The 11,256-nt window shown below is 41.6% G+C and overlaps 1 protein-coding gene across 4 annotated transcripts in view; it reads left to right on the forward strand.

The window, feature by feature from the left end:
- Positions 1-11,004, forward strand: part of LOC143041028 (uncharacterized) — a 173,171-nt gene extending 162,167 nt beyond the window's left edge. For all 4 annotated transcript variants that reach the window (XM_076212616.1, XM_076212618.1, XM_076212615.1 and 1 more), the window contains exons 9-11: positions 402-711; positions 849-1,083; positions 3,922-11,004. In XM_076212616.1, coding sequence (XP_076068731.1) covers positions 402-711; positions 849-1,083; positions 3,922-4,539 — 1,163 coding nt within the window. In that variant the 3' untranslated portion in view covers positions 4,540-11,004. The remainder of the gene's footprint in view (positions 1-401; positions 712-848; positions 1,084-3,921) is intronic.
- Positions 11,005-11,256: the final 252 nt, after the last annotated feature.

The raw sequence follows: 11,256 nt of genomic DNA on the forward strand, positions 1-11,256 counted from the left end.
CGGAAGGCTAGGACGGTGCCCCTCACAGAGGGCTTAGTAGCATGGATAGGTTGGAAAAATTGGAATTGCCTGTGTTTGGGGGGTGGGGTGGGAGAGATGGTTATATTTAGAATAGAGAAAGGAATGAAAAAATTGACAAAGAGGACGTGGTGATATGGAATTAAGAATCATCAAGGAGACATAGCAAGAAGTTGGTGAAGACCATGCCTGAAAGATATAAGGAAGTACAACTTTCCACACAAAAACAACAGTTTATGGAACAGATTAAAATAGGAAATAGTCCAGCCAGACACTCCAAAATAGATTTAAGGTTGACAGGTGAAGAATGGCTCCAATATTACAATTAGCTGAATACAATTTCCACACCCTTATCAACCTAATTCTCTCCCTTTTACTCACAGTGAATGTAAACACAATCAAGTTCCAAGAGATGATGGCCCTGGAGAAGGCTAAGGAGAAGGAAATGTTAATCAAGAACAGGGGATTCCCATTGCACATGGGTGGTCTGCACCCGCACTCTGGGCACCATTCCTGGGGAAGTGGACCCCTTGGGGGCGGTGGACAGCACGTGGTGGAGTACATGCGATGGGTCTTGCTTCCCCTGACGCTTGCAAACCCACCTACTGTTGTTCCTGGATACAAGAGCACCCAGAGGCACATCCAGGCCGAGCGTGAGCATAGCACAATGGCTGCCTTCCACCATCCTAACATGTAAGTAATAGTAACTTTTACAATAGAATGATTTAATCAATAAAATTAATCATAAATGTTCTACAAAGTGAATAAAGAAGGGACCACTTCAACTAATGTAATCCTTCATATATTTCATATTTTTTCTACATCTCCAGGATTCCGGATACTCCTCTCGAGCCCGACCCAGATTTTGTGGGTCGTAGTGAACCCAAGGAGATGCCTCTGGTTGACGTGACTGGGCAGGACAACGTGTGTGACCACCGCCACCTGCCATGGCCCGAGCCCCTCCTCAACAGTCCCATGCCTGATTACGGGGGTTATGGGGGGAACATGCCCGGCCGTGGAGGTGGCGGGCACTGGGTCGTTGGTGGGGGACATCCGAGCAACAGGGTTAGTTTTCTTTTTTAATTTTTGTTTGTATTTTTTTCCTTTCTCTTTCTTTTCTTTCTATATATTCTACAGATAGGGGTGAGTGAAGAACGATTGTGTATAGATGATGCTGTGATGCATGGAAGGGAGTTGTGTGTGTGTGGGGGGGGGGGTTAGGGAGTATGTGTGAATAATAATTTGATGTACCCCGAAAGGATTTCTCCCTGTCTTCTCTTTTTCTGCATGAGGGAACAGAGAGGGGGGTTGCTAATTAAATGAAGTGACCTTGCTGAATTGATTCTGACTCAGGGCAGAGGGTGAGATGCAGGAATGACCCATCATCTAGGAGGAGCCAAGAAAAGAGGAAGGGAAGGGTGGTGTGTGGGAAGGAAATGGGTGGGAATGGATTTATGCCTTTTGACTTTGACTACCTCACTTGTAATGGGGTCAAAAGCCCTTGGTATATGTATGTACTGTATGTATGTACTTAAACCAGTAAAGGAGCAATGACTACATTTTACCATGCAGTCAGTACCTCAGGAACTGTTTTGGTGCACCTCTATGGACCATAGCCACATATTTTGTCTATGTTAGAGTTTAAAATTTGTACTCATGAATGAATGATACTCTTATACTACTACTATCCCTCGCTTATGATGTTATCTTGAACTTGTCCTTTACCACTCTGATGTAGTAAACCTCTTCCTGATTCCTCTATGGTGGAGGGAAAAGATATATGCCGCATGTTTGCATCCATCTCATAAAAGGTGACTAAATGAGATAGATATTGTTTATATTATTATAGGCTGGAAATGAGCCTATAATAATTTATATTATTGTAGGCTGGAAGTGAGCATTAAGGGTGAGAAACTGGTGGAAGTGGATAGTTTCAGATACTTGGGTGTGAATGTGACAGGAAAGGGAGAAGTAGGGGTGGAGGTAGAATGTAGATTGAGAGAAGCGAGTAAATGCCTTGGTGGATTAAAAAGTGTAATGAGAAATCGACATCTGGGAATGGATGCAAAGAGGTTATATGAAGAAGTGATTGTACCAACAGCAATGTACGGGGCAGAAACATGGAACATGAGAGAGGAAGAGAGAAGGAGTTTGAATGTGTTTGAGATGAAATGTCTGAGAAGTATGATAGGGGTTACTAGGCTAGATAGAGTGAGAAATGAGGAGGTGAGGAGGAGAACAGGGGTGGAAAGGGAGCTGGGAGATAGGGTTGATGAAAGAGTATTAGGATGGTTTGGGCACATGGAAAGAATGAGTGAAGAAAGATTAGTAAAAGAAGTGTGAAAGGCGGAGGTGGAAGGAGTGAATATGAGGGGGCGTCCTAGGATGAGATGGATGGATGGGGTGAAAGGGGCTTTACAAAAGAGAGGAATGTCTGTAGAGGAAGGACGGGAGAGGACAGAAGATAGGGGTGAATGGAGAAGGGTTGTGTATAGATGAGGCTGTGATGCATGAGGGGGAGGGGGTGAGGAAGTATGTATGAGAAAAAAATTGACGCAGCCCAAAGGGATTTCTCCCCGTCTTCTCCTTTTATGCATGAGGGGATGGAGAGGGGGGGTCGCCGAATTTATGAAGCGGCCTTGCTGTGGATGTGCTGTGTCTTGCGACACTGCTTCTGACCCAGGGCAGTGGACAGGATGCAGGGATGTCCCGTCATCCATGAGGTGCCAAGATAGGAGGGAGGGAGGAGGGTGGAGGGGAGTGGAATATATGGGAAATTAATTGGGTGGGAGTGATTTCTATGCCTTTTTCTTTTTGGCTACCCCCCGTGTAAGGGAGAAAAAGCCTTTGGTATATGTATGTATGTATGTATTACTATAATTTTAATTTATTTAGTTATCATAATTTTTTTCGCATCTGACCTAGTTATGGACCAAAAGGTCTCCTGTCGGCATGCTTCTCCTTTGTAGAGTGAGGTGACTAGGGATCCACTCTGTATTTTCCTCCTACAATAAGTTGAGGCATGGAATGGGTGGGAGTGGTTTTTATGCCTTTGTTTTTTTGGCTACCTCCTTGATAAGGTGGGAAAAGCCCTTTGGTATATGAATGTATAAGAGTGTCTGAGAGGAGAAATCCAACCATTACCCTAGTAACTGTGTCAATGAATGTGCTTGCATATGGTACACATCAGAGTGAAAGGGAAGAGATTGGTAGTACATTTTTAAGGAATAAATGGATTTGTTAGTGTTGAGTGAAATTAAGTTGAAAGGAAAGGGTGAGTTTGAGTTTGGGAGTGTGGTGGGAAAGATGTTAGGAGTGACAAGTGTGGATGGGAGGGAAGGAGTGGCACTAATAATAAGTGATGAGAGAGAGGTAAGTACATGATGGAGTAGAGGTAATTGTCATCAAGGATAATGTGGGCAAAAGTAAAATTGGGATGGGAAACATGGGTTTTTGTGAGTGCGTATGGTCCTGGTAATGAAAAAATGAAGAAGAGAAAAAGGCTTTTTAGATTTATTTAAATGGGTGTGTAGAAAGTTATGGGAGGAATGTAAATGCAGTAGTGTTAGGGGACCTCAGTGCTAGAGTAGATAAGTCAGTAGATGGAGTAGTAGGGAAGTATGTGGTGTTGCGTAAGAGCTATAGTGGAAAAATGCTGGAGATGTGTTCAGAAAGGGAATTCATAAGGTAAATCACTATGCTGTTGAAGTTAACACTGATAGCTCTGAATGGTGTATGGCCAAGCACACCTTTGCCCTCATAACCATGGAATCGTAAATGAGCACAAGGAACTGCATGCTGGCACAGACTGATTAGCACAATGATGATTGTTATAAGAATTTTATGTCAAGATGATTTTCACTTCGATTCTTAAATGTGAATATTTTTTTTTTTTTTTTGCAGATGGGCAATGGTCCTATGTATAATGGTCCCGGAGGCCTTGGAGGACCTGTAGGACCAGGAGGACCCAGTGGACCAGGGGGGCCTGGTGGACCCGGTGTACCCGGTGGACCTGTTGGACCTGGTGGACCTGGAGGTCATGGTCATGGACATGGACATGGACATGGTCCTGGTCCTGGTCCAGGTCCTGGACCTGGTCCTGGTCCTGGTCCTGGTCCTGGTCCTGGTCCTGGTCCTGGTCCTGGAGGTTATGGAGGCCCCATGGGCAATTCTGGGTACAACTACGGAGGCAACATGGATGGGCCTCCGCATGGTGGTTGGAATGGGCCTAACAATGACTATGGTGGTCCCATGATGATGGGAGGGGCGGGTGCTGGTCCTGGTATCATGGGGCCAGGTCCTATGGGAGGTGGACCAAGAAATATGATGCCGAATATGCATCATGGCATGGGGGGTGGTGGGCCTCCGTCAAGCGGAATGCCCAGGTTCAGAGGGCGAGGGCCCCCGGGTATGTGGGGTGGACCTCGTGGGGGTCCACCCCCTTGCAAACATTTCCTCAATGGACACTGCCGACATGGAAAAATGTGCAAATTTCTCCATGCTGCTCCACCACCTCACTGAGCACATCTGTGCGCGCCTCAGCAAGTACCTGCCTTTGCCGACACTTCTGCCGCCGGCTCTCCATTGCTGCATGCTTCTCCTTGCAGTGACCATCATAACTACCGACACTAGCACTAAGCAGATTGTACATAAGTTAATATGTCGGTATATATGTATGTACATATATATCTGTATATAGTTCCACTGTTATATAATATGATGTACATAATATCGGGGTCTGATGGGGGAAATCTATTTGTTATCCATATTTTTTGTACGTGAATCAATATTTTTTTTTTCCAACAAATAAACCTTCTTGTTAAGGTGTATTTGATTTCCTGCCACTGCCACAGCCACTAGCACTTGCGGAACACGAGTGCCCGCTGTTAATCTCAGCCTCAGCCTAGCCCCACTTGGCTGACCCAGAGGAAAGGCTCACTAACTTTGTCTGTCTAGAACTGTGTCTTGTCAAGTAGTAGACACACAAAAGCTGTTGAACTCCAACTCACCTACCTCACCACCACCACAAAGGTGTAATTTGTAACTTCAGAGTCTCCAAAGAAACCATGCAGCAAAATCCAGAAAACTGGTGACAGGCATCACCACTAGCTAAACCTAGAGATCTCTTAAAAGAAATGTCACTTGGTAGTAAGAGATGTTTGATCTCACCAGTAAAATCATGAGCAAGAGGTAGATGGTGATAAAAACTGCAAGATTATTGGCTCAGTCTAGGGAGTGAGTGCCAAGCCACAAGGTTGCAACCCTACTGGGTGGGTGAGGGAAAGTGGTTTCTGTCTCCTGGACAGCAGAAGCACCATACTCGGCTACCTACATGATGCCTGCTGCAACAGAGAAAATTGCTAAATCAGAAACGTTGGACCAAGTTGTATATTGTCACTAATACGTGGCACTCATTGATATGGATGTCCAATGCTTAGGATTCCAAGGTCCATGTGTTTAGATGGTGGTGGACCAAGATAGATGAACAGACTTTTGTGGTAACGTGTACAAGATGCAAGCCAGAAAAGTGAACTGTCAGTGACAGGTGCAACAAGATCAACGAGGCTGAGATGGGCTGGGCATGTGGTAAGGTAAAGGAGAGGCATAAACCTGAAGAAGCTTCCAACTTCAGGTGCTTCCAAGAAGCATGGGTTTTGAAGAAACCCAGCTTCTGGTGCTCATAAGGAAGAAGAGATTGTGCCCAGTTTGTTTTCTTAAGTCATGGATTCTGTAACCTTGGGTGTCTGTACTGTGCGAGTGTTGAACATAAGATGTATACTACATTTTGTGCGAGGTGTCTGTATTTGAAACTTGGTGTGTGTTTCCATGACAAGACTGAATTTATATTGATTTTGGGTTTTTGATACAGTGAATGGAATTAACTTGGTAATAACCAAAGCTCCAGGTAAGCTAAACAAGATTACCTGCCATGAACCAGAACAGACGTTAAATGTAGTTACTGGGTTTTAATGGGTTATCAAGATAGTTTTTAACCCTATAACTTCACCCTTCCACTACAGGGGGATTCCCTCGGCTGAATATAATTGTCTGGTATTAGGAAGAACAAAATTCTTAGTACATCAGTGAATTGAAGGAATTAATACAACATTATTTTTGTGCATCTAAATCAGAGGATGATAGTCTGTATAGTACTAAACACAGTGATGAGGTAACTTACTCAAAATGGCTGCAGGCCAGTCTTCTTGGAAAGGCAATAGGAGAGAGTATACAAGTTTAAATATAGGGGATTGATTAACTGGAAAAAGTTGTTTTAGGGAAAAATAGAAAAGGAGAAAAATCCTTAATAGAGTTATCAATATTTATATACAAAGTCCTCTGTGAGGGACACCGTCCTAGCCTTCCGATATGGGGGAGTTTGTGACGTTAAACCATATCATCATCATCATCATATTTTATTGCCATTATGCTAGTGTATCTATCTTTGGGGACAACACTGTGCTGAAGACGTAGTGACATAGGGGTTGTAGAGGAGAGTAGTGGAAAGAACGGACAGTGGAACTTGAGGGTGATCGTCATTCTTCTTTTGAATGGAAATTAGTTTCTAATCATAAAAGACTATTACAGGACTCTGGTCAGTAGAGGTGCCACTAAAGTCCCAAGTATTGACTCCATAAAACTAGTGCATAAGGGAAGTCATCATTGAGGAAAATGACAAAGATAAAAAAATGTACTACCAAAGAGAAGTTGAAACAATTTCTTTTTATGAAATGAATGGAAATGTTCCGTGTAGTTCCGTGCAATGAAGTTTTTCAGCAAGTGGTACTGGGAAATTATACATGTATGTATTATCATTACTATCATTATCATCATTAATAACTCTAATCATTATGTTGTCAATACTTTTGGAACCTCAGAGATATCTCTGCAGACCAGAGTCACACAACACCCAAAGAGGAATGCTGAGCCAATTTTAAGCTCCACTAGCCCTAATTTCAGTCTCTGCTTTACTCCATGTCTTCATTTTTCTTTTAGCGCTGTGGCAAGGGCCAAGATTACTGCCATCTGTTCCCCTTTATATATATGTCATAAAAGGAGTCTAAATGAGGCAGAGCAAGGAGATTGGAGACACCTGTCTGTGTTTTTCTTATGTGAAAAGTCTAGGTAATAGTACGATTTAACTTGGCTACCCTCTTGTTGAGGTTTTTGTTTATGTTGGCTTTTTTGTTTATATCATCATCATCATCATCATCATCATCAATCATTATTATTATTATTATTATGTTATCATATACTATTATGTTAATGGATAAATGGGGTGAAGGGGGTATTGGATGTAAGAGGAATGTCTGTTGAACAAGGAAGAGAGAATACAAAAAGATATAAATGAAAGAAAAGTGGTCATGAATAGATGAGGGAATGATGTGGTCCAAAGGGATATTCTTGTCTGCTCCGTAAATTTCCTAAGTTGGTGAGGTGGGGTGTCACCATGAAATGAAGTGATAGGTGTAAACCAGTTCCATGTGTCATATCTTGCTGTGGAAGCACTGTGTCTTGCCGCATTGCTTTTGACCCGAGCAGTGTGGCAGGTGAGCAGGATGACCCTTTATCCATGAGGTGCTAAGATGGGAGGGACGATGAATGGATATTAGTTGGGTGTGGGATGAGTGTAATGTGGGTATATGCTTTGACTTGGCCTCTTCTACTATAAAGGGGAAAAGGCCTTTTGGTATATGTATCTAGGTATCATGTTATCATCATAATCATGCAAGAATACTGTATGCGATCTATTAGTAAGTCCCAAAACAAGGGAAGGGATAAGACCAATCTCTAATAGGGCATAAACGTTTGAGTGAAAAATGAATAATTGTTGGGCTAATGAACTTTTGAACTTCATGGGAATAGGTTAACAAATATATTTAGAGGGGAAATTGGGTAAAGTAGATATACTTGTGCCTGGGGTAAAGTAGATATTTTTGTCTAAACTCTGAATTGAATCCCCTGTGAAAGTCTTGTGACACACTGGTTTCTATTGTACAAATATGATTCTTATTATTCAATGTATTCTACTAAGAAAATTATTTTTATTGGGAGGTAAATATTGTTTTCAAAATATATCAAATACTTGGTAACAAAAGTTAACATTTGCATCATGAAAAATATCACAGTTCACTGCTTTAGAAGCCAATTATACAGACCTTTTTGTTGGTATTGAGATAGGATGTGTATGAGAGAGACACTCAGGATGGTGTGCCTGTATGTTTTGTATTCTTGCATGTCAGAGCAGATGTTATGAGAGGAGATTTTGAGGGTAGTGTGTGACATAATCCCCCTTCATGGTCCCCACCGTTCTCAAAGATCCCCTGAAATCCCAGAGGGACCCAAGCCCTCTTTGCAGGTAGCAAAACCCATGGATATGGGGAAGAGGAGAATTTCACAAGAGCATAAACAAGAAGTACAATTGCCAGTACTTGTAATGAGTACAATGTCAGAAATACTGTGACATAAATTTGGGTATTGGGTTACCATTAATTCCTTATATTGGGATTAAGATAGCCTAACACATCACACAATGGAAGGAATACCATTTATAAGTACTGGTAAATGTACCTTTGATCAACCAAACAGACTGGTGAGTATCACTCCAGAAAGGAATGGTTGGCACCATATCAAGTAATCAGTACCATATCTGCATAAATTAGGGTTGACACACTACCTACTTAGGTAATAAGGTGTATTATATCTCTATTTTTCTTTTACTGAAACCGTGTTTCAAGCTGTGATAATTATTCGTAGATAAGCCTTATTTATATATGATCCCGTGCCCAATTCAGCAATTTATGTATTGGGTTTCCATCTACATCATGGCACCAGACAATAAACCCGTTAGCAGTGCCATCCTCTTGTTTTCCTCTCTATTTATAGGTTCAACTGAGTCTGAGGAATAATAAATTTATTTGATACAATGCCATTCTTTTCACTGCAAAAGAAAAAGGAAAAAAAGCAGGGTAGGGAAGGGACATTATTTTGCCTTAATTGGTGTATATCATTCATTAGCAGTTGCAGTAGATGCAATATGGGCTCTTGAAAAAGAAGAGAAAGGGGAAAATACTAATGCAGAAAACAGATTTTTTTTTTTTTTTTTTTTTTTTTTTACAATTTAGGAGCTCTTTAATTCTTATAGGAGTGGAGATGTCATGGCTACCTCTTGCACTGGAGAAAATAATGACCATAAAGTTTTGCAAATATACATAAACACACACACATTAACATATATGCATGGAAGGAATCATGGGGAGCAATTTTTACCTGAAGCAAATAAATGAAAATTACAGGGAGTCATAAGTAGATTAGGAAAAGATACAAAACATACTGGATAATTTGAGGAGGAGGAAAGCTGTTAATGGCAGTGAAGTGCATATGAAAGAATGGAAAGGCGTATATAGGTTGGAGAAGAAATGGTAGAATTTGATGTTGAGCGTGAGACAAGGATATGTTACATCACCCCAGATATTCACTATATACAAGGATGTGGTGATATATAACAAGACAAATAGGATGTTTTAAGTGGACCTTCCCTTCTGAAAGGGCTTTTGGTATGTGCAAGAAAGTAGGAAGCTGATCCACATACTCTTTGCAGATGAATTTAAAGAGAGATGATGAAAAAGGCACTGCAAAAGGGATGAAGTTCTGAAAACCAGTATGGACCAAGATGGGATGGTAGAGGTTACTGGTATTAGATATTTAGCAACATTTATAGCACTAGGTAGTGGCATGGAATAGGAAATAGAGCGAAGTACTTTCGAAAAGAGTAGAAGGACGAGAAAATATCGAATGTGACGAAAAACGGATTTAGTTAAGAGTATAGTGGAACTTAAGCTCCTGTATGGTAGTGAGTTGTGGACATAGATGAATTCTATGAAAGTGATGGAGATGATTGAATGCAGTATATATTAGAGAAGTAGGTCAAGTCTCAAGTAAGAATATAAAGGAAGACTGTAGGGAGAAGTTCCATTTGAATTAAAGGCAGAGCAGGATCCTGTTGTGGAGATATATCCACGTAAAGACTAGGGACAGGCCAGTCAAAAGAACGCATAAGGCAAATAAGTACAGAGGAGGCGGGAGAGGATATGGAGAAGCGTAAAAGAATGTTTGGAGGGGACGAATATAACACTGGAGAAGATGCTGATGCTAGACACGGCCGTGAGTCTCGGAACGCTCGAGGCTGAGTTTGTTTTCACAAATGTGACGCGGTTCCTTGGGAAAATCGGGCCTCTCTCCGGCCTTCGATCAATCACCCGAAGACATGTTGAGCTGTTAGACTTTACGCCACGATGACGTACTTCTACTAGATGCTTATTCTGGCCATTACTTGACGATTTTATTTAACTGAAGGACGGACATCGGCCAGAATTGGGTCATGGTCGATCGAGGTACTGCTTCGTCCCAGATGAATAGAATCATGTTTAGATCAATCGATAACTGGGATCTGCGTGACGGACGTCAAAGAGTATCATCTCCCTCTCGTTCATTAAAACACACCAACACGCTCGCCTCCACGTGGAGGTGCAACCTTGAGGGACTGGTACTCGGTTCTCAGGAATGATTCCGAGATCTCGTCAGCTTTGTATACTTAACAGTTAAGTCACATACGGAGGCGCTGACAGCCAACGACAGATCCCTTTTTGTCACCAATCTAAACAAAAAAAAAAAAAACAGGCCCGTACGACTTGCTAATGTGTTAGGGGTAGCGCCTCGGCCTGCCAACTTAGTTAAAAAGAAATCGAACCCCGCCCGAGGCTTGAAAAATATAGCAATGTTGGAAGCTGTTATTGTCTCCCTTGAGCAAAGAGACAGCGTGCGTGTGTGTGTGTGTGTGTGTAAGTAAGGTCACAGCATTACCCATAGATCGAGCTAACAAACTATGGAGCTCTCGTCCGAAAGGCCTTCTTAACTATCGCGAGTCCAACACATAATCTATGACCATGGGGAATCGCACTTCCAACACAGACGAAAGGCCCATGTTTCTTTTCAGATATATATATATATATATATATATATATATTTATATATATATATATGTATATATATATATATTTACATATATATATATATATATATTTATATATATAATATATATATATATATATATTTTTTTTTTTTTTTTGGGGGGGGGAGCAGCCACTGTTAAGCCAACTCATATTAGACCATGGTTCGGTGGGAAATTTTTCAAATTTCAGATCGTGAAAATTACGCATAGCTAATTATCCTCAACATCAA

This window comes from Oratosquilla oratoria, chromosome 30 (genome assembly GCF_046742065.1).
Source record: "Oratosquilla oratoria isolate Oo_2021 chromosome 30, ASM4674206v1, whole genome shotgun sequence".
NCBI classification, from domain to species: Eukaryota; Metazoa; Arthropoda; class Malacostraca; order Stomatopoda; family Squillidae; genus Oratosquilla; species Oratosquilla oratoria.